The 24,998-nt window shown below is 36.2% G+C and overlaps 2 protein-coding genes across 2 annotated transcripts in view; one reads left to right on the forward strand and one right to left on the reverse strand.

The window, feature by feature from the left end:
* Nucleotides 1-2,833: 2,833 nt before the first annotated feature.
* On the reverse strand, nt 2,834-23,014 carry LOC124880567 (gastrula zinc finger protein XlCGF57.1-like). Its single transcript, XM_047385812.1, has 2 exons — nt 22,959-23,014; nt 2,834-4,794 (listed from the first exon to the last, which is right to left on the reverse strand). The coding sequence occupies exon 2, from the start codon at nt 4,769-4,771 to the stop codon at nt 3,134-3,136; it is 1,638 nt and encodes a 545-aa protein (XP_047241768.1). The 5' UTR covers nt 4,772-4,794; nt 22,959-23,014; the 3' UTR covers nt 2,834-3,133.
* The window catches only part of LOC124881023, a 38,788-nt gene continuing 20,757 nt past the window's right edge, over nt 6,968-24,998 (forward strand). Inside the window, exons 1-2 of the mRNA XM_047386508.1 lie at nt 6,968-7,156; nt 10,902-11,023. Of these exons, the coding sequence (XP_047242464.1) occupies nt 6,968-7,156; nt 10,902-11,023 (311 nt within the window). The remainder of the gene's footprint in view (nt 7,157-10,901; nt 11,024-24,998) is intronic.

Genomic DNA, 24,998 nt, shown 5'->3' on the forward strand with positions numbered 1-24,998 from the left:
AGAATAGAATAGAAAATCCTTTATTGTCCCACAATGGGAGAAATGTGGGTGTGTCAGAAACAAAGCAAAAGGCAATGAAACGTCCAGGTTCATGCAGCACTAAAACCATAAAAAAAGTTACCAGAATAGACGCTAGTCAATTAAAACTGGAGGAAGACAGAACAATAAAAAAATGTGCTATGTTGAACAAAAGAATGTAGTGAAGTAATAAAACTAAGAAATAAAGCATGTAAAATGTTAAAAAAGTACACCAATTCATCAGAATCTAATTGAGAACAAAAGAAAGCAAGCAAAGTGTTGAGAATTGGGAGTGTTATTCCTGTGCTTGTCCACAAGAGGTCCTCATTGAGCCACTGCTGCCTCTTCTACAGGTGTTCCCTGATCTATGGCTGATTGTGCATACCTGGGAGGAGTATTTAGGAGCCTGCCACCAGTCCTTTGCTGCCTGAGTGTTTTTGTCCATGTGGTAATCACCAAGCCAGTGAAACTTTGCCTGTCTGACCTGAGCCTGTGCTAACCTTGTTTGTTTTTCTGCCAGTACCTGTGAGGTGTGGGCGGTTTCCTCTCTACTTGGACTCGGACATCCAGCACCTCTTACTACAGTTTGTGAACTTTGGATTATTCACCACCAGACTCCCAAGCTCCTCCCTCTGTGTGGACTCAGACCTTCTTGTTGGACAAGCATTCTGGATTGCCTGACTCCCAAGCCCTGTGGAATGATTCCCCCGGTGTATTTCTGCCCTGTGATCAAAGTAAGCTAAACTCTTTGGACCTTGTGGATTTACTTCCTTGTGGCCAGAACTAATCAGTACTTTTCTCTTCAGAGTACCCGTGAAGTCTGGAGAACCTGCCGACCATTGCATACTACTTTTCCGGTGGAACTGTAAGCATTGTTTGTAAATAAACCTTTGAACCTTTTCTGGTCTCCTGTGTGAGTTTGAATGTGGGTCAAACAAATTCCTAAAATGATGACACAAAGGTAAGAAAGATCACGAAGAATGCAAAAAGAGAATATTGGAGAAACCTTTGTAATACCGTAGAGAGAGAAACAAAAATTGACCAAATTTGGAAAACAAAAGAATGAATGGTATTAGAAAAGAATATGGATATCCTATATTAAAAATAGCTAATACAACTATAACGGAAGATAAAGAAAAAGCTGAAATATTAGCTAAAACATTTAGTAAAATTCATAGTTCAAGTGATATTAGTGAAGAAGGAAAGAAAGGTAGGGAAATCACAAAGGTGAAATTTAAAGACTTAATGTGAAATAACGTAGATACAAATTTAATAAATGAGCCATTTACAAAAGGAGAGTTGAAATTTGTAACCAGGAAAACAAAACATACATCACCTGGAAAAGATCTAATTTATTATACAATGATAGAACATCTCAATGATAAAGCAAAAGACAAAATATTAGAATTATACAATAAAGTCTGGGAGGAGGGAGAGCTGCCACAGAGCTGGAAGGAAGCCATAATTATTCCAATAAACCAGGAAAAGATGAAAACCAGAAAATTATAGACAGATAGCATTAACATCAAATATTTGTAAAATAATGGAAAGAATGATTAGTAATTAATATATTTAAATGTTAATGGGTATATATATTGATATCAAAAGGGTTTTTGAAAAGGAAAAAGCACAAATGACTCGGCATTATGCTTAGAAAATGAAATTAGGAGAACACAAATAAAGAAAATGTAGTAGCTTTATGTTTTGACATAGAAAAAGCATATGACATGATGTGGGTTGAAGGATTATTAAGTAAAATGAGTATTAATGGAAAAATGTTTAAATGGATCAAAACATGTTTTATCAAATAGAACAATACAAGTAAGAATTGGTCAAGAATTGTCATGTAAATATATAGTAGAGAATGGTACTCCTCAAGGAAGTATAAGTCCGTTATTGTTTTCTATAATGATAAATTATGTATTTAAAAATATTGGTAAGTACTGTCAAAATAAGGTGAGATCTTGCCATGTAATCCATGCTACACATAGTAAATGCTCACAATGATGATGAGATGGTGGACAGGATGGCAAAGAAGGCAACAGAGAACCACATTAATATTAGTAGGTCAGAGGTGAGAAATATCATTCAACAGAGAATCAGGAAAGAGTGGCAGAAAAGGTGGGATGAAGAAAGGAAAGGAAAATGGTTTTACAGAATCAACAAGATAGTAGAAGAAGTAAGAACATGAAGAAGGAGCAGAAAAGAGGAAAGGTTAATTACAAGATTAAGATTTAGACATAAAGGACTTAATTCTACATTGTTTAAGATAAAGAAACATAATACAGGAAAATGTGATCATTATGGAGAGGAGGAAACAATAGAACATGTAACATTGAAGTGTCAGAAATATGAACAAGAACAATTTTGAGGAGAGAATTTGTAGGTATTAAAGACCATTTTAATTTGATAGAAATTGTAAAATAACCTTAAATATGTTTTCAATTCAGTTTATTTATATAGCGCCAATTCAAAACACATGTTGTCTCAAGGCACTTCACAACAGTCAGGTTCATACATTCCTATTAATCGTAATCATTGAACAGTTCAGTCAGATTCAGTTATTTATTCAAATTGGATAAAAAGTTTTTCTGTCTAAGGAAACCCAGCAGATTACATCCAGTCAGTGACTTGCAGCATTCACTCCTCCTGGATGAACATGTAGAGACAGTGGACAGTCACTGGCGTTTTTATGTGTTCCTTCAAAGTTTTGTTGCCTTTAGTGAGAATCTACAATGTAAATAGTCATGAAAATAAAGAGACCAATTAAGTGAGAAAGTGTATCTAAAACGTTTGACCGATAGTGTATGTATTTCTCAATATATAAACTTTATTGAATATATCAAAACAACATCCAGCCGTTTGTATTGTAACATCTCAGATGTTTCAAACATTTCTTCAACATGAAAACCATTAACTACGCAGTTTTAGTTTTCTTAACAAGGCACAAATTTAATGCACAAATTGCATCCATTAGCAGGCGTGTTAACGGTGCTGAATGCAGGAGTTGTAGCCAAATATCTGAGGCTGACGAAAATTGTGCAAATTGTCCACTGGCCTTGCACTTCACATCACAAATTTTACAGCGACCGTAATCTGTTAGAGCCTTCAAACCTTAGCCATTTTCCTCTCTTGTGTGGATTCTCATGTGTTTGTTTAAACTTGATTTATGGCTAAATCTTTGTCCACATAGATCACAACAGAAAGGTTTCTGTCCAGTGTGGATTCTCAGGTGTTTGTTTAAACTTCCTTTTTCAGTAAATCTGTGTCCACATAGATCACAACAGAAAGGTTTCTGTCCAGTATGGATTCTCATGTGTGCGTTTAAACTTCCTTTTTGGCTAAATCTTTGTCCACATAGATCACAACAGAAAGGTTTCTGTCCAGTGTGGATTCTCAGGTGTTTGTTTAAACTTCCTTTTTCAGTAAATCTGTGTCCACATAGATCACAACAGAAAGGTTTCTGTCCAGTATGGATTCTCATGTGTGCGTTTAAACTTCCTTTTTGGCTAAATCTTTGTCCACATAGATCACAACAAAAAGGTTTCTGTCCAGTGTGGATTCTCATGTGTCTGTTTAAACTTCCTTTTTGGTTAAATCTTTGTCCACATAGATCACAACAAAAAGGTTTCTGTCCAGTGTGGATTCTCATGTGTGTGTTTAAATGTCGTTTTTGGTTAAATCTTTGTCCACATAGATCACAACAGAAAGGTTTCTGTCCAGTGTGGATTCTCATGTGTGCGTGTAAACTTCCTTTTTGGCTAAATCTTTGTCCACATAGATCACAACAGAAAGGTTTCTGTCCAGTGTGGATTCTCGTGTGTCTGTTTAAAGTGCCTTTTTCAGTAAATTTTTGTCCACATAGATCACAACAGAAGGGTTTCTGTCCAGTGTGGATTCTCATGTGTGTGTTTAAATGTTCTTTTAGGCTAAATCCTTTTCCACATAGATCACAACAGAAGGGTTTCTGTCCAGTGTGGATGCTCATGTGTCTGTTTAAATGTCCTTTTAGGCTAAATCCTTTTCCACATAGATCACAACAGAAGGGTTTCTGTCCAGTGTGGATGCTCATGTGTCTGTTTAAATGTCCTTTTTGGCTAAATCTTTGTCCACATAGATCACAACAGAAAGGTTTCTCACCAGTGTGGATTCTCATGTGTGTGTTTAAAGTGCCTTTCCCAATAAAGGTTTTACCACAGTCTTCACAGCTAAACTTCACTCCTGTCTGGACTTTCTTTGGCGATTCCACATTTTTCTTCTCTGTGAAACAGTTCTTCCTATCCAGTGAGCTTAAAGATCCTATTTCTGAATTTATCACGTCTTTCTGAAGAAAGCCACGGTGAACAAATTGTTCAGCAAACTCAGGGAAGCTAAAAGGTTTGTTAATGTTTCCATCATCGGCCTTTTCATCCTTCTCAGTGTCTTCAGTTTCTGAGGAAATGGAACCATCTCCATGATCTTGTATTCTGATGGTTTCTTCTCCTCCATCGATGTCTTCTGGAAGCGCTCTGCCTTTAATTTGGTCTTGATAAAGCTGTGAGAGCAGAGGGGACTGTTCATCATCCTCACTCTTTATGGGAGTAGCAGTGACTGGAAACCTGATGGCATCAATCTCCTCCTTCCCATTGAGCTGCTCTCCCCCCAGACTGGTGTAGACCTCCTCCTGTTCCTTCTTTATGTGGTGGGGCTTTGGGTCATGTAGGCCAGCACAAGGTCTGTGCTTTACAGGAGCTGCTTCTTTAACCATCAGCATCTGCTTAACATCTGCAGGAAACACTGAAACACAACATGCATATTAGAAAGTTTTTTAACTTCAGGCTGGACTGAGTGACTTTTTAATAAAGATATATTTAAGTACTTTGGTTACATTAAATTCTTTGATTTAATTACCATTTATTCTTATCCTTTTATTTTGCATTGTTGCTTCTTATGTCTATTGATTTATGTCATGATCTGTTCACTTATTCTCAACAACCATATACTGAAACCATTTTAGTCTTTTTTGTCTCCATCTCGCTTGTCTACGATTGTTTACAGTGTGCCGCATAATTAATCTTTTTAACTAGTTTCTATGTGGAATAATCAGGTTTTAAAGCAGGTATAATAAGCAATGAACATGTCAACTTTTTCTCAGTTTAATATAAATTTTAAAAACAATGACATAGAATTCACACCAGATGTTGGCAACTATCAAATACTCCTCATATAAGAAGAAATTAAAGCCAATTATTCCACAAAGAAAGTTAAGGGTAAAAACTTGGAATGACACAGAGAATAAGGATTTAACCCATGAAGAAATGGATGTCTGAAGGTGTATAAAAAGCCAAACAACCATATTAAATCTGTCAGCATTTAGAAAGCATCTTTTATATGTTTAAATCAATATCAGCTGGTTTAATATTTATTGATACCCTATAAGAAGGTTTCTTATTACTGAAGTATTGCACAGAGGAATAAAACTGGCAAAAGCAAAGAGACCTTCACAAAAAGGTCTTACTATTGCAAAACATACTAATGGCAAACATTACAGCTGCATTTCTAAGCTTCTGACTGTTCCAGTGAGCGCTGCTGCAACCACAATCCTGAAGTGGAAAGGACAATTTCACCATAGACCAGTCAAAGTCAGGTGCCCCTAGAAAGACGTCTGGTCTTCTGGTTTAAGGTAGCTGTAATTAAACCTTCACTTAAGAAACCTTCGCTTGATCGAGATGACTTAATAAATTACAGACCTATATCCAATCTACCGTTCTTATCTAAAATTCTTGAGAAAATAGTTGCTAATCAAATGTGTGAACATTTATACAGCAATGACCTGTTTGAAGAGTTTCAGTCAGGTTTCAGAGCTCATCATAGCACTGAAACAGCTCTGCTGAAAGTCACTAATGATATTCTTATGGCCTCAGATAATGGACTTGTGTCTGTTCTGGTTCTGTTAGATCTCAGTGCTGCATTTGATCCAGTCGATCATAATATTCTCTTAGAAAGGCTGGAATATGCTGTAGGGATCAGGGAACAGCGCTAGGCTGGTTTAAATCTTATCTGTCTGACAGATTCCAGTTTGTTCATGTAAATGATAAACCATCTTTAAACTCCAGGGTTAATTGTAGAGTACCACAGGGTTCAGTACTTGGGCCAGTTCTCTTTACTATATATATGCTTCCAATAGGTCAAATTATCAGGCAGCATAGGATAAATTTTCACAGTTACACTGATGATACTCAGCTTTACTTATCCATAAATCCTGATGAGCCCAACCAGTTAGATAGAATACAAGCATGTCTTGAAGATATAAAAACTTGGATGACTTTGCATTTTCTGCTTCTAAATCTAGACAAGATGGATGTTGTCGTCTTTGGACCCGAATCTTTAAAAAACAAACTGCTTAGTCAATCACTTAACCTGGATGGCATTAAAATGGCCTCCGGTAATAAAGTAAAAAACCTTGGTGTTATTTTCGACTAGGACATGTCATTTAAATGCCATATTTAACAGGTTTCTAGGACTTCCTTCTTTCATTGCCAAAATTAGAAATATCCTACTCACGAGTGACGCTGAAAAATTAGTCCATGCATTTGTTACTTCAAGGCTGGAGTATTGTAAACCTTCAGCTAATCCAAAACATCAGGAATTACAGGATTAATTGAAATGTATGTACCTGACTTGAAATCTGTATAATTTGATTTAATTGACTTTGTAAAGTGCCTTAAGATGACGTGTGTTATGAATTGGCGCTATATAAATAAAACTGAATTCTGACAAAGGAGTCAAAAGAATAATCAAACAAGTTGTCCAAGAGTCAAGGAGCATTCACAGAAAGCCTAAGAAAGACCTGGAAAAAGCAGGTACAATTTTTCCCCAATTTGTAATGTTTTCAACTGCAATGGTCTTCAGAATAGGTTCATAAACAGAGGAGGCAGAGAATAAGTCTACTTAGAAGACATGAGGCAAGATGAGGAGGAACGAACAGGCAGGAAAAAGAGCATACATGGAAGGCTTGGTCCAACAAGTGTTTAGCAAGAATCATAGATGTAGCATCGGAAACTGGGTCATACACAATAAGTTTATCATGAACACTGCGGCAAGGCAAAGAAATGTTCTGGCATCAGAGGAGAAACGGGTAGAAATACTGGCGAAACAGGTGAGTGAAATGATCAGACAGGTGTGCTAAGCTGAGCAACATGGCCGATTACAAATCATGACACTAAGTCCTACTACGGTTTTCTGAAAACATATCGTTGATTGTTTTAATTTGATAATGAAACCTTTGGATGTCAGATGTTTGATTTTAACCAAACATAAATACCAACATCCTCTGTGAAACGATGCACTTCATTACTTGAGAAACTTTAATGTTTAGGAAAAAAATAAAAGCCAATATTGCCTTTATGGTCTGGCTGCTGGCTCCCGTGGTTGCCATGGCAGAAATCTGTGCTATGTTCCTGTCTCCCAGACTCGTTGTTCCTTCCCTTGAATGTTACTCACTGCTTCATAATGCCGGTAGAAAAACCTGTTTCCAATGGAACGCTGTGAAAAGAGCATACTCCTAGAATATGAATAACACGTTGATCCTGGTTCATAACAAAGTCATTGAAATCTATGCGTCTGGAAAAAAGGTTTGGGAATCCAGATAACCACCGTGAGAGCCATCTTCCATAAAAAGAGACAATGTGGAACAACAGGGAACCTTTCCAGGAGTAACCTGCCTACCAAAGATAGTCAAGTTTTTTTACTTTTCACTTTTCAGCAACAAGGCACTCAAAGCGCTGTACATGAGGAAAAGCATTACAATGATACAGAAAATTAAAACACAGAAAAACAAATCAAATGACTAATAATCCTTGGGAGTTTACTGGTAAGAGCTGGTTCTAATACAATCTTTCTAATAGAGGTAATTAGCTCATTAAGTCCTCTGAGGTAAGGAATTTATCTGGTGCTAGAAGAAAAATGATAAGTACTCCAAGAAAACTAATCTAATAGGTCACAACAAAACCCAGGACAACATCTAAACCACTGAAGGCATGACATTCCTTATTTAAAGTCAGTGTTCTAGACTGAACAATAAGAAAGACCCTGGTTTAAAATGGCACCAATGGAAAGATTATAAGGCAAAAAAAGCACGAAAGTGTCATCTCCCATTGACTAAGTTAAACATGATGGAGGTAAACCACCATGCACACAACCACACCTAAGGGCAATTTAACCCAGTCAGGGTCAGAATTGTTAAATTCGTAGGGCGGCTTCCCTAAAGATAGCAAAAACATGCTTAGACATAGAAAGCTTAGCAGCTTATGTACAGCTTTTTAAATGGTTGGCTCAAATATTTACGTTTATGATTTACATAAATTCTTCTTAAAGTAACACGCTTTGTCAATCACATGAAAGCTTGGAGTATTTGACCAATCAAATACTGTGTTTGGCTATTCCGATGGATCTCTTTACATTAGATGCCAGCCCCCTATGTAGACGCGAGTGGATAGCAAATAACTAAGCAGTTTTAGTGAGAGTTTCAATGGCTGAGAGCCAGACAAGTGAGGAAACTGTAACGAAGTAAAAAAAAAAAAACTGCACGTTTCTTTACAAACTGAGGTACTCTGCAAGGCATGCTGAATGCATGTAACAACTACGAGAGGAAACACGATGAATCTTCATTGTCACCTCCAATACAACCACAAAGACCTGTATGATGAGTTTCAAAAAGCAAGCGCTAGCAAAGTAAAAGTTGCAAACTTTACGAAAAGTCAGAGTACAACAGTCCAGCTGACGTCCACGTATCACTACTTATGAGAAAACATCGAAGCGATACACAGACATAACTGAGGTCATTGCACGTTATTTGGCTAAGGACATGATGCCCATGAATACAGTGAGCTGGGAAGGTTTAGTCAGTCTGATAAACACATTGGACTGAAGATGCCACATCCAGTCACGGAATTACTTTTCCGAGCTAAATACTACGCAAGTATTACAGACCTTTGGTCAAGTTGCACAACAGAACCATACATGAGTTTTACTGTGCACTTCCTCACCAAAGGCTTTGAACTAAAAGAAACAGTGTCTAGAGCCTGTGTATTTTCCAGAGTCGCACACCAGTGAAAATATATCCCTTGGATTACGTGAGGTGTTGTCCAGCTGGGATCTTCAAGAAGACCAACAAGTATGTATCACCTTGGACCATGGTGCCAACATTGTGAAAGCTACAGAACTAAACAACTGGGTAATTTATTAATTCATATATATATATATATATATATATATATATATATATATATATATATACAGGTCCTTCTCAAAAAATTAGCATATTGTGATAAAGTTCATTATTTTCCATAATGTCATGATGAAAATTTAACATTCATATATTTTAGATTCATTGCACACTAACTGAAATATTTCAGGTCTTTTATTGTCTTAATACGGATGATTTTGGCATACAGCTCATGAAAACCCAAAATTCCTATCTCACAAAATTAGCATATCATTAAAAGGGTCTCTAAACGAGCTATGAACCTAATCATCTGAATCAACGAGTTAACTCTAAACACCTGCAAAAGATTCCTGAGGCCTTTAAAACTCCCAGCCTGGTTCATCACTCAAAACCCCAATCATGGGTAAGACTGCCGACCTGACTGCTGTCCAGAAGGCCACTATTGACACCCTCAAGCAAGAGGGTAAGACACAGAAAGAAATTTCTGAACGAATAGGCTGTTCCCAGAGTGCTGTATCAAGGCACCTCAGTGGGAAGTCTGTGGGAAGGAAAAAGTGTGGCAGAAAACGCTGCACAACGAGAAGAGCTGACCGGACCCTGAGGAAGATTGTGGAGAAGGGCCGATTCCAGACCTTGGTGGACCTGCGGAAGCAGTGGACTGAGTCTGGAGTAGAAACATCCAGAGCCACCGTGCACAGGCGTGTGCAGGAAATGGGCTACAGGTGCCGCATTCCCCAGGTCAAGCCACTTTTGAACCAGAAACAGCGGCAGAAGCGCCTGACCTGGGCTACAGAGAAGCAGCACTGGACTGTTGCTCAGTGGTCCAAAGTACTTTTTTCGGATGAAAGCAAATTCTGCATGTCATTCGGAAATCAAGGTGCCAGAGTCTGGAGGAAGACTGGGGAGAAGGAAATGCCAAAATGCCAGAAGTCCAGTGTCAAGTACCCACAGTCAGTGATGGTCTGGGGTGCCGTGTCAGCTGCTGGTGTTGGTCCACTGTGTTTTATCAAGGGCAGGGTCAATGCAGCTAGCTATCAGGAGATTTTGGAGCACTTCATGCTTCCATCTGCTGAAAAGCTTTATGGAGATGAAGATTTCATTTTTCAGCACGACCTGGCACCTGCTCACAGTGCCAAAACCACTGGTAAATGGTTTACTGACCATGGTATCACTGTGCTCAATTGGCCTGCCAACTCTCCTGACCTGAACCCCATAGAGAATCTGTGGGATATTGTGAAGAGAACGTTGAGAGACTCAAGACCCAACACTCTGGATGAGCTAAAGGCCGCTATTGAAGCATCCTGGGCCTCCATAAGACCTCAGCAGTGCCACAGGCTGATTGCCTCCATGCCACGCCGCATTGAAGCAGTCATTTCTGCCAAAGGATTCCCGACCAAGTATTGAGTGCATAACTGTACATGATTATTTGAAGGTTGACGTTTTTTGTATTAAAAACACTTTTCTTTCATCGGCGGGATGAAATATGCTAATTTTGTGAGAAGGACCTGTATATATATATATATATATATATATATATATATATATATATATATATATATATATATATACACACATATATATATACACATACATATAAATTAAAACAAATGACGTGATATATGTATATCATGATAATTAAAGTGTGTTTATTTCCCCTATATTATTTTCTCTGTTCTAGGAAAGAAGTTTCACTGATCCAGAGACCCAGACCAATGATCCACCCAGTGCCACCATGAAGGAGGCAAAGAAATCATTGGGCAGTTTCTTCAAGACAGCACCACTTCCTGCCTCATCTTTTGTGTCAGGAAATATAACAACATGTCAGCACACATGCATAAAACCTTGCAAAGTGAACATGTTGGGTTTTTCTTTTTAACCAAGAACCTGCCCTAATAAAACATTCACTCAGGATGAGAGACAGAGAAACACCATAAATAAAACTATAATTTAGTTCACCACACACTTAAGACTTTAAAAAGAGTTTATTGAGTTTACTTACATTGTTGCTCATACCGTTGTTGACCAGTACCTTACCCTTCTCCTAGTTTGACTGAGCAAAGTCCTTCCTCCAGTAATACAACAGCCTTATAACCACTTAGGGAGTAGAGAAAATGTGGAACAACTGCAATGGGAGGATTTGCAGTTGAATTTAAGTTTTGTTAACTTTTATTTAAAGTTCTTCAACGTATTTTAAGTTTTTATTTAGTTATTTCAAAAAAACTGATATTAAGTGGTGTTTTTCTGTATTTAGAACATCAGAAAATGTTTATGGGGACGATGTTTTGAAGTCATTAAGAAACTATATCATGCAGTCTGTTGTTTCAATGCTAATACAGCCGCTATGTCTAGTTGCATTTTCTTGTAAGGATAACCTTCATTAATATGACTCATAGCTGTTTCTCACACTTATACTATAATAATATAAAGCTTAAGTTCTAATGTTTCCCTTTTATTAGAGTCGGATAAGGAAGCTCATCAACACATTACAAGGAAAAATGGCCTAAGGTTTTTAAATAAAACTGACGTGTTGGAATGGAAATTATGTATTTAATTGTTATATTTCTATGAACCCAGAGCAGAAAGACAAACACTGAACCCAGAAAGTATTCAGAGCGCATCACATTTTGTTATATTACAGCCTCATTCAAAATTGTAATAATCTATTTCCTCAAATTTCTACAAACAAATACGGAGCATGTGTAGAATTTTGGAGATAGAGATAAAGACAATTTGGAAAGAGGCTGTAACTTAACAAAATGTGAAGCGCTGTGAATACTTTCCGGATGTACTGTAAGTATTTGTTCATATATTACAAGTCATATCGTCTTCACACTATTAGGCACTGTTATCACACATCGCATGTTTCCCTAATTAAGTACAGCCCTATTAATTAGTTCCTAAACAAACTTGTATCGGTGTCGAAGGCCAACAAACCACTCAAAATGGCGGACGTGTATAGCAGGCCATTTTAACATTTATTCAAAGCGCACACATCTCTGTTGTTCCATTTGTAGATCACTAAAATAGGATTATTCCTAGTCAAAATTACATTCCTACTAGTCAGAACTGTAATTATAGATGTCCTCAATTACATTTTTGCTAGCAGAAACTTAATTTCAGAATCTCAGAAAATGAAATTGTACTTGTAAGAATTAAGTTTCAGATACCTATAAATCTTTACAATTTCTACAATTTTGACATTTATTAGCTTGACTGAATATGTATTTTAGATATCTAAAATAACATTCTTCCTATCTAAAATGAACATTCCAGATATCTTGAATATAATTCTTACTAGGATTAACTCTAATTTCATATCTCCATAATACGTAAGTTTCCGAACCAAACAATCATGGAAACTAAAAATAAATAAATTCCTTGTTCTTGAAACAAAAACAATAGTAAATCATGCTACTAGATTACATCAATGAGTCACACTCATTTTTATTCAATTTTATGCATTTTAATATTTTTTAGGATTATTTTTAGTTCAAAATTAGCATTTTTCTTCATTAGCTTCCAGGTCATGTGACCCACTGACGCAAAATCTGTCTGAAATTGTTCTACTAGACTGGATAGATGAGGCACACCCTTTTTTTATCTGATTTTAATGCATTTTCTATTTTTTATTTAAGAATTTTTGTAATCACAATTGATCACTTTGATTAAACATATGATTATAATACATACTGTGATCGGTTGCAAGGTAATTCTCATAGCTTACAAGCTCCAGTCAAACGTAAAACATTCATTTTAGCAGATCACACCTGCTTTTTTGTCCAGCTTTACTGCATAAGTCTTCAATGCATGAACCAGTTTCTTCGTATATCTGATTGTGACTTAACCTTACTTTGGAAAAAGAGGGGCCCAGACGTTGTCCCTTCACAAATGAAGGGTCAAAGCGTCCGTCCATCATTCAGAGCTGTGCTCCTTTTGTCCACATCAGCTGTTGACAGGCGTCTCATATTCTGGAGCTGAGAGACTGGAGAGGCTTGTGTGGAGCCACATATTATCTGCCACATGTTATCTGTCTTATCTTTTGCAAAAATATAAACAAGTATATCCAAAGAAATGTATGATGATTTTATATTCTTTCACATGTATTGAATAAAATTAGTAGTCTTTGATTAACAAGTTAAAAGATGTATGAGTGAAATGTGGTTAAGAACTGGGAATTAGAGGAAAAACATTAATGTTTGACATTCTCAATCAGCTATATATGAAAGAAATATAACATTAAAGCATGAATAAAGAGAATGAAGTGATGTTTTTGCAACTGTGTTTTAAAGTAAATGCTGAAAGCTGAAGAATGAAACATGTAATACTGTGTAAAGTTTAAAACTGAGCAGATTAGGGAGAGAACTGTAGGATGACTAGGAGTGACGAGAGCCAGCTGCATGCTGACAGCGACGGGAGGATGCGACTACAGACCAGAGTGGCTATTATTGGCATCTCCAAGCCTGAGAAGCAGAATCAGTAGGTCACAATGACCATGACTAAAGTATTCAGCAATAATCAAGAAGCTGAGCTGAATAGGTTGCGCAATAACTAAGAAGCCTAATAAGGGCCTGAACGGTGAAGGCATCAAGCGCTATAAAAACAATGATAAGAAACGGGGTTGTTTCCTCACAGAAGACCAGCGAACAAGATCGGACGGAGAAAATAAGCTTGGATGGAAAAGGAACAGAGACACAGCCCCACTGATCGACTGCATTAAAAAGAGGACCAACAAGTGGACCCAGAAAGGACTGTGCCTCAAGATTAAGAATCTGATTTCATCTAAAGCCTTTTTATCCAGAAAACAGAAGTGAACTTGATCGGTGAACAGCTGATTGCTCTAAGTTTCAGATTTCTGGAAGTCCCGAATCAACCTCATTTATGTCTCCGGGTTTCCTTCAACTCTTCAGCCTCTGGAAAATACTGTCTTCGGAGACAAATAACAACAAAGATCCTGTTTAACCATCAAAGTCTGGAGCATCAGTGCCTGCCACTTAAAGGAAGAAAACTGAAGATTAAGTCATATTCCCTTCAAGAAACCACTTGTTGTTACCAGAAGAATCTTCTCCATCAGGTGCATGGATGAGCCTCCGTCTTCAAAGCCTCTCCAAACTCACTAGTTTCAGCATCAGGGAAAGACAGGTTGAGTTGATTGATTCATTTCTATTATTGAAATTATTTTGTGTTGCCTAATTGAAGCTGTTACTGACTTCTGCTAAAGCGTTACTAATTAAAGAAAGCATATAAAATTCTAGTTAAATTGTGAACATTCAATTATTTAAGTCACCGTATTGTTGGTTTTTCATTGGTGGTAAAAAGTCTTGTTGCCTGGTTCTAAGATATTTTAGGAGGTTTTTATAGGTTGCCTTAGTCAAGTTTGTTAAAACAGCACCCTTGGGGCTCATGCTGAGCTACTAACGTTAACCTAGCCCATATACCAAGAGCCAGTTGTAAATTAGGGAATGAGCAGCTGTGAACAAAAGTGACTGTTGAAGGTGTGGATGACTGTGAGAGGCTACTCAGTCGTCCTGACCTCCAGTTGAAGAAGGGCGAGACTTTTGTATGAAGGCTGTCAGAGGCTAGGCGAGTCATTTCCCGACACCAGCTTAAACAGAACTTTTAGTAAACCTGCTTAGTAAGATCTTTCAGGTTTAGGGAAGTCTGGACTCTGGCTGGGCCACTCCAGGACATTTACAGGGTGGTTCTGAGATCTTGGCTGTGGGCTTTGGGTCATTGTCCTGCTGAAAAATGAACCGTCGCTCCAGTCTGTGGTCAGAAATGCTCTGGAGAAGGTTTTCATCCAGGATGTCTCTGTACATTGCTGCATTCATCTTTCCCTCTATCCTGACTAGTCTGCCAGTTTCTGCTTTGAAAAACATCCCATAGAATGATGCTGCCACCACCATGCTTTACTGTAGGGATGGCATTGGCCTGGTGATAAGCGGTGCCTGGTCTCCTCCAAACGTGACGAATCTTTGTGTAATCAGACCAGAGAATTTTGTTTCTCATGGTCTGAGAGTCCTTCAGGTGCCTTTTTGGCAAACTCCAGACAGGCTGTCAATGTGCCTTTTATTATTATTAGTTCTGTTGCCCTGACATCTCACATCATGAAGGTCCTAGAGAGACTCCTGTTGTGGCCCACCTGAGTAAGCAAACAATGAACCATCAGGACCTCCTTCAGTTTGCTTATCGCTGTGGAGTGGAAGATGCCATCAAACACCTGCTTCAACAAACCCACTGTCATCTGGACAAAGCCAGCAGCACTGTGAGGATCATGTTCTTTGATTTCTCCAGTGCATTTAACACAATCCAACCTGATTTGCTTTGTCAGAAACTCCAGAATACTCAGGTGGAGGCCTCAACAATCTCCTGGATCAAAGACTTCCTGACAAACAGACCACAGTTTGTGAGACTGAAGGGTTGTGAGTTTAACCAGGTAGTCAGCAGCACAGGAGCACCACAGGGGACTGTACTCTCACCATTCCTCTTCACTCTGTAGACCTCAGACTTTCAGTACAAGACAGACTCCTGACATCTGCAGAAATACTCGGATGATTCTGCAGTTGTGGGGTGGATCAGAGATGGACAAGAAGATGAGTACAGGAAGGTGGTGGACCGCTTTGTGGCATGGTGTGGAAACATGGTGTGGAGATGCAACTGTGAAGCCATCTACAAGAAGGGACAGAGCAGACTGTACTTCTTGAGGAAGCTTAGGTCCTTTGGTGTTTGCAGCCAGATGCTGCATATCTTCCATAAGTCTGTTGTGGAGAGTCTGATCTCTTCTGCCATCATCTGCTGGGGTAGCAGCATCAGAACCAGGGACCTGAACAAGTTCAACAGGCTGATAAAGGCTGGCTCTGCTCTGGGGATTCCTCTAGAACCTCTGGAGATCATTGTGGAAAGAAGGATTCTTCATAAAATGAAGAACATTATGGAGAACCCTGAGCATCCTCTTCATGAGACTGTCCTACAACAACAGAGTGTCTTCAGTCAGAGGCTTCTTCAGATCTGCTGTAAGACAGACCTACAGGAGATCCTTCCTGCCCACAGCCATCAGCATCTACAGTATTAACAGATCCAGTGTGATGACTGATAGATGGCTCCAGGTCCAGTGCCTCAACACAAACAGCACAGAAAATGACAAAGAAAGGATGGAAATGTCCATCATGTAAGTGAGGTGCAAAGTGTGAAGTTTGTCCAATAATGTTAGAAATAAATAATGTTGGAAATAAAACTGTAGATCTGTTAGATTGCTTTAAGACTGTGTCTCATCTGTCATGTTTAGTAGAATGATTTAACATTAGTTTTGTGAAAGTCATGTTACCTCACAAAAAATAGAAAAGGCAATTAAATCAGATAAAAAGAAATGTGTCTCATTTATTCAGTCTAATATAATTATTTAACAGTAGTTCTGTACCACTGGGTAACATGACCTAAAAACTATTGGAAAAAAAACATAATTTGTGATGAAAGAAATGTATAAAAAATATAAAAATGCTTAAAATGGAATAGAAAAAAGGGTGTGTCTCATCTATCCAGACTAGTAGAACAATTTCAGACAGATTTTGTGTCAGTGGGTCACATGACCTGGAAGCTATTGAAGCAAAAATGCTAATTTTTGACCCAATAAATTTCTAAAAAATACAGAAAATGGAATAAAAAAGGGTGTGCCTCATTTATCCAGACTAGTAGAACAATTTCAGACAGATTTTGTGTCAGTAGGTCACATGACCTGGAAGCTATTGAAGAAAAATGCTAATTTCGCACTAAAAATAATCCAAAAAATATAAACATGCTTAAAATGGAATACAAAAGGGTGTGCCTCATCTATCCAGACTAGTAAAACAATTTCAGACAGATTTTGTGTCAGTAGGTCACATGACCTGGAAGCTATTGAAGAAAAATGCTAATTTTGAACTAAAAATAATCCAAACAAATATTAAAATGCTTAAAATGGAATAGAAAAAAGCGTGTGTCTCATCTATCCAGACTAGTAGAACAATTTCAGACAGATTTTGTGTCAGTGGGTCACATGACCTGGAAGCTATTGAAGAAAAATGCTAATTTTTGACCCAATAAATTCCTAAAAAATACAGAAAATGTTGAAAATGGAATAAAAAAGGGTGTGTCTCATCTATCCAGACTAGTAAAACAATTTCAGACAGATTTTGTGACAGTAGGTCACATGACCTGGAAGCCAATTTTGAACTAAAAATAATCCTAAAAAATATAAAAATGCTTAAAATGGAATAAAAAAGGGTGTGCCTCATCTATCAAGACTAGTAGAACAATTTCAGACAGATTTTGTGTGAATTGGTCACATGACCTGGAAGCTATTGAAGAAAAATGCTAATTTTGAACTAAAATAATCCTAAAAAATATAAAAATGCTTAAAATGGAATAGAAAAAAGGGTGTGCCTCATTTATCCAGACTAGTAGAACAATTTCATACAGATTTTGTGTCAGTAGGTCACATGACCTGGAAGCTATTGAAGAAAAATGCTAATTTTGAACTAAAAATAATCCTAAAAAATATAAAAATGCTTAAAATGGAATAGAAAAAAGGGTGTGCCTCATTTATCCAGACTAGTAGAACAATTTCATACAGATTTTGTGTCAGTAGATCACATGACCTGGAAGCTATTGAAGAAAAATGCTAATTTTTGACCCAATAAATTCCTAAAAAATACAGAAAATGGAATAAAAAAGGGTGTGCCTCATCTATCCAGACTAGTAAAACAATTTCAGACAGATTTTGTGTCAGTAGGTCACATGACCTGGAAGCTATTGAAGCAAAAATGCTAATTTTGAACTAAAAATAATCCCAAAAAATATACAAATGCTTAAAATGGAATACAAAAGGGTGTGCCTCATCTATCCAGACTAGTAGAACAATTTCATACAGATTTTGTGTCAGTAGGTCACATGACCTGGAAGCTATTGAAGAAAAATGCTAATTTTGAACTAAAAATAATCCAAACAAATATTAAAATGCTTAAAATGGAATAGAAAAAAGCCTGTGTCTCATCTATCCAGACTAGTAGAACAATTTCAAACAGATTTTGTGTCAGTAGGTCACATGACCTGGAAGCTATTGAAGAAAAATGCTAATTTCTGACCCAATAAATTCCTAAAAATACAGAAATGTTGAAAATGGAATAAAAAAGGGTGTGTCTCATCTATCCAGACTAGTAAAACAATTTCAGACAGATTTTGTGTCAGTAGGTCACATGACCTGGAAGCTATTGAAGAAAAATGCTAATTTTGAACTAAAAATAATCCTAAAAAATATTAAAATGCTTAAAATGGAATAGAAAAAAGCGTGTGTCTCATCTATCGAGACTAGTAGAACAATTTCAGACAGATTTTGTGTCAGTAGGTCACATGACCTGGAAGCCAATTTTGAACTAAAAATAATCCTAAAAAATATAAAAATGCTTAAAATGGAATAAAAAAGGGTGTGCCTCATCTATCGAGACTAGTAGAACAATTTCAGACAGATTTTGTGTGAATTGGTCACATGACCTGGAAACTATTGAAGCAAAAATGCTAATTTTGAACTAAAAATAATCCCAAAAAATATAAAAATGCTTAAAATGGAATACAAAAGGGTGTGCCTCATCTATCCAGACTAGTAGAACAATTTCATACAGATTTTGTGTCAGTAGGTCACATGACCTGGAAGCTATTGAATCAAAATGCTAATTTTGAACTAAAAATAATCCTAAAAAATATTAAAATGCTTAAAATGGAATAGAAAAAAGCGTGTGTCTCATCTATCCAGACTAGTAGAACAATTTCATACAGATTTTGTGTCAGTAGATCACATGACCTGGAAGCTATTGAAGAAAAATGCTAATTTTTGACCCAATAAATTCCTAAAAAATACAGAAAATGGAATAAAAAAGGGTGTGCCTCATCTATCCAGACTAGTAAAACAATTTCAGACAGATTTTGTGTCAGTAGGTCACATGACCTGGAAGCTATTGAAGCAAAAATGCTAATTTTGAACTAAAAATAATCCCAAAAAATATACAAATGCTTAAAATGGAATACAAAAGGGTGTGCCTCATCTATCCAGACTAGTAGAACAATTTCATACAGATTTTGTGTCAGTAGGTCACATGACCTGGAAGCTATTGAAGAAAAATGCTAATTTTGAACTAAAAATAATCCAAACAAATATTAAAATGCTTAAAATGGAATAGAAAAAAGCCTGTGTCTCATCTATCCAGACTAGTAGAACAATTTCAAACAGATTTTGTGTCAGTAGGTCACATGACCTGGAAGCTATTGAAGAAAAATGCTAATTTCTGACCCAATAAATTCCTAAAAAATACAGAAATGTTGAAAATGGAATAAAAAAGGGTGTGTCTCATCTATCCAGACTAGTAAAACAATTTCAGACAGATTTTGTGTCAGTAGGTCACATGACCTGGAAGCTATTGAAGAAAAATGCTAATTTTGAACTAAAAATAATCCTAAAAAATATTAAAATGCTTAAAATGGAATAGAAAAAAGCGTGTGTCTCATCTATCGAGACTAGTAGAACAATTTCAGACAGATTTTGTGTCAGTAGGTCACATGACCTGGAAGCCAATTTTGAACTAAAAATAATCCTAAAAAATATAAAAATGCTTAAAATGGAATAAAAAAGGGTGTGCCTCATCTATCGAGACTAGTAGAACAATTTCAGACAGATTTTGTGTGAATTGGTCACATGACCTGGAAACTATTGAAGCAAAAATGCTAATTTTGAACTAAAAATAATCCCAAAAAATATAAAAATGCTTAAAATGGAATACAAAAGGGTGTGCCTCATCTATCCAGACTAGTAGAACAATTTCATACAGATTTTGTGTCAGTAGGTCACATGACCTGGAAGCTATTGAATCAAAATGCTAATTTTGAACTAAAAATAATCCTAAAAAATATTAAAATGCTTAAAATGGAATAGAAAAAAGCGTGTGTCTCATCTATCCAGACTAGTAGAACAATTTCAGACAGATTTTGTGTCAGTGGGTCACATGACCTGGAAGCTATTAAAGAAAAATGCTAATTTCGCACTAAAAATAATCCAAAAAATATAAAAATGCTTATAATGGAATACAAAAGGGTGTGCCTCATCTATCCAGACTAGTAGAACAATTTCAGACAGATTTTGTGTCAGTAGGTCACATGACCTGGAAGCCAATTTTGAACTAAAAATAATCCTAAAAAATATAAAAATGCTTAAAATGGAATAAAAAAGGGTGTGCCTCATCTATCGAGACTAGTAGAACAATTTCAGACAGATTTTGTGTGAATTGGTCACATGACCTGGAAACTATTGAAGCAAAAATGCTAATTTTGAACTAAAAATAATCTCAAAAAATATAAAAATGCTTAAAATGGAATACAAAAGGGTGTGCCTCATCTATCCAGACTAGTAGAACAATTTCATACAGATTTTGTCAGTAGGTCACATGACCTGGAAGCTATTGAATCAAAATGCTAATTTTGAACTAAAAATAATCCTAAAAAATATTAAAATGCTTAAAATGGAATAGAAAAAAGCGTGTGTCTCATCTATCCAGACTAGTAGAACAATTTCAGACAGATTTTGTGTCAGTGGGTCACATGACCTGGAAGCTATTAAAGAAAAATGCTAATTTCGCACTAAAAATAATCCAAAAAATATAAAAATGCTTATAATGGAATACAAAAGGGTGTGCCTCATCTATCCAGACTAGTAGAACAATTTCAGACAGATTTTGTGTCAGTAGGTCACATGACCTGGAAGCTATTGAAGAAAAATGCTAATTTCGCACTAAAAATAATCCAAAAAATATAAACATGCTTAAAATGGAATACAAAAGGGTGTGCCTCATTTATCCAGACTAGTAGAACACTTTCAGACAGATTTAGTGTCAGTAGATCACATGACCTGGAAGCTATTGAAGAAAAATGCTAATTTTTGACCCAATAAATTCCTAAAAAATACAGAAAATGTTGAAAATGGAATAAAAAAGGGTGTGTCTCATCTATCCAGACTAGTAAAACAATTTCAGACAGATTTTGTGTCAGTAGGTCACATGACCTGGAAGCTATTGAATCAAAATGCTAATTTTGAACTAAAAATAATCCTAAAAAATATTAAAATGCTTAAAATGGAATAGAAAAAAGCGTGTGTCTCATCTATCCAGACTAGTAGAACAATTTCAGACAGATTTTGTGACAGTAGGTCACATGACCTGGAAGCCAATTTTGAACTAAAAATAATCCTAAAAAATACAGAAAATGCTGAAAATGGAATAAAAAAAGGGTGTGCCTCATCTATCGAGACTAGTAGAACAATTTCATACAGATTTTGTGTCAGTAGGTCACATGACCTGGAAGCTATTGAAGAAAAATGCTAATTTTGAACTAAAAATAATCCTAACAAATATTAAAATGCTTAAAATGGAATAGAAAAAAGCCTGTGTCTCATCTATCCAGACTAGTAGAACAATTTCAAACAGATTTTGTGTCAGTAGGTCACATGACCTGGAAGCTATTGAAGAAAAATGCTAATTTCTGACCCAATAAATTCCTAAAAAATACAGAAAATGCTGAAAATGTAATTAAAAAGGGTGAGTCTCATCTATCCAGACTAGTAGAAATATTTCAGACAGATTTTGTGTCAGTGGGTCACATGACCTGGAAGCTATTTAAGAAAAATGCTAATTTTGAACTAAAAATACTCCTTAAAAATATAAAAATGCTTAAAATGGAATAAAGATTTGTGTGTTTCATTGAAGTCATCTTGTAGCATGATATACTATTGTTTTTGTTTCAATTGGTCACAAGACAAGGAATTTATTTTTATTTTCCACGATTGTTTGAATGAGTTAACATTAGTTTTGTGAAAGTCATGTTACCTCACAAAAAATAGAAAATGCAATTAAATCAGATAAAAAGAAATGTGTCTCATTTATTCAGTCTAATAGAATTATTTAACAGTAGTTCTGTACCACTGGGTCACATGACCTAAAAACTATTGGAAAAAAAACATGATTTGTGATGAAAGAAATGTATAAAAAATAAAAAAATGCTTAAAATGGAATAGAAAAAAGGGTGTGTCTCATCTATCCAGACTAGTAGAACAATTTCAGACAGATTTTGTGTCAGTGGGTCACATGACCTGGAAGCTATTTAAGAAAAATGCTAATTTTGAACTAAACATAATCCTAAAAAATATAAAAATCCTTAAAATGGAATAAAAATGAGTGTGCCTCATTGATGTAATCTAGTAGCATGATTTACTATCGTTTTTGTTTCAATTGGTCCCAAGACAAGGAATTTATTTATTTTTATTTTCCACGATTGTTTGGTTCGGAAACTTATTGACGGTCCCTAAGTGAACCACCGCGGGTCAGAAGAGGGAGCAACAGAGAGCAGCTAGCCGAAATCTGAGTGCCTGAATCGGATCAACCGTCAGCTAGATGCCGCTAACTCCGCGGAGCTTGAATATCCAATGTCCAACTTTAAACTAACTTCACCGCGGTATATCATGCAGCCCTATTAATTAGTTTCTAAACAAACTTGTATCGGTGTCGAAGGACAACAAACCACTCAAAATGGCGGACGTGGGTCGTTCCCACCGAGTGACGAAGCGTTTACCGTTTTAAGTCTATGATGAACATTTGGACTTTAAGAAGCTAATCCATTAGTCACCTAAAATGTTCCTAAACTGTAACTGACATGAAAACATACAAACCTAATCTGTGCAGCAGAACTTTAGGGTTGAAATCAGCCTCCAGGATGTTGAGACGCTGCTGATCTTCTTTGTCCTCTTTAGCTGTTTGGGAAATCTCTCCCACTGCTGCACTCTGCCACCGTTTGAGCTGCTGTCTCCACATCTTTGTTGTTAGCTTCTCTTCAAAAGATCCTTTAACAGTTACTGAGTAGTTATAACTCGGCTTCGATCCAAACTCTAGAGATGGAACATTTGAAGCAAAGCTTCGAGGAGTTTACAGAGTAAAAAGGTTCAATGCTTGTAAATGCAGTAAACCACGTGACCGATGACAAACGATGCCTCTTCTTCTTCTTATAATGGCGGTTGGCAAACAACTGAAGGAGGCATTACCGCCACCAACTGGTAAGGAGTGTGAACCACATGACATCTATACATACTTATACATACCCCTTTATACACTAAATCCTATTATACAACTAACACTGTTTAAAAAAATTAAATTATAAATTATAGCCTGATATCCTCTGTGTTCTGAATCTTTTGCAATAAATCAACAATGTCTAATTTCATTTTCATATTACTAAGATTCCTAACCAACTTCTTCCTCTGGACCTGATATTTCCTACAATGTAAAATAATATGTTCTATTGTCTCATCTTCCCCACACTCACATTTCCCTGTTTGATCTTTTCCTTTTATAAATAAGGTTCTATTCTAAGACGTGATATAATTGTCTCTTCTCTCCTGTTTCATTCTGTTTTTCTCATTTCTCCAATTCTCCTTTGTATTTTATAAAACCAGCATCCTTTCCTTTCTTCTTCCTATAACCTCTGCCACCTCTCTTCCATTTTTTGTTTTATGATACCCTTTACTTCTTTTACACTAAACCTAACATTAATGTCAACCATTATCCTACTGGCGCTCTTCTTAGCCATATTTGCCATTTCATTCCCCTTAACCCCGTGACGTGCTGGAAGCCATATAAAATAAACTGTAAGCCCCATCATAATGATTCTATAAAGTGTTTGTTGTATTTCAATTAATATATCTGGTCAACTATCTGATTGACTATGTTGCAAACTGGCCAATGATGAACTAGAGTCTGAGCAAATGATTGATTTTAATAGTCTAACCTCTTCCACCCACTGAACTGCTAGAAGTAAAGCAAGCATTTCTCCTGTATAAACCGATACTCCATCATTTACCCTTTTTCCTACTTTAATATTAAATTGTGGTACAAAAAAAGCTATTCCTACCCTATTTGCAGTATTTTTTGATGTATCCGTGTATATATATGTACATAGTTATAATACCAGTTTATGTATTCTTGTACAATATATTTATTCATAATAAACTTATTTTTGTTCTTCTTTTCTAATAATGAAAAATCTATTTTTGCATCAGGAAGTATCCAAGGTGGTATTGTAGGTAAAGGAACTCTGACCTATATCTAATTTATTTAAATTAATTTCATTAGCTTTAGAATTTATTATCCATCCAAATCTTTTTATTTTTTCCTTTTCCCAATCTGTTGTAAGCACTTTTAATGTTGGATGGTCATTCCGTTGTCCTTGTAAATTTGCCCAATAATTCAAAGATAACTGGTCCCTTCTAAATTTAAGAGGCATTTCTCCCACTTCAACTTGTAATGCTGCTATTGAAGATGTTTTAAAAGCACCTGTACATATTCTTAAAGCTTGATATTGAATATAATTTAGCTTTTGGAGATTTGGATCTGCTGCTGAATTATAAACTATGCACCCCTAATCCAAGACTGACCTAATTAATCCAGTATAAATGGCTTTCAATGCCTTTCTATCAGCTCTCCCACTCGGCTACAACAACTCATTATATTTAACACCTTCCTACATTTATCTAATATTTTCTTAATGTGTACACCCCATGTCATTCTTTCATCAACCCACAACCCAATAAACTTTAATTGTTTAACTCTTTCCAACTCCTGATCATATAATTTGAACTTGATTTTTTCATCAAATCTTTTCCGTGTAAAAAACATTATTTTAGTTTTTTCCACAGAAAACTTTAAACCCCATTTAT

Source organism: Girardinichthys multiradiatus, chromosome 14 (assembly GCF_021462225.1).
Source record: "Girardinichthys multiradiatus isolate DD_20200921_A chromosome 14, DD_fGirMul_XY1, whole genome shotgun sequence".
NCBI lineage: Eukaryota > Metazoa > Chordata > Actinopteri > Cyprinodontiformes > Goodeidae > Girardinichthys > Girardinichthys multiradiatus.

What these genes read in the sequence shown, in the direction of transcription:
- LOC124880567 (XM_047385812.1), bottom strand. Translation starts at nt 4,771, where the DNA reads ATGCTGATGGTTAAAGAAGCAGCTCCTGTAAAGCACAGACCTTGTGCT.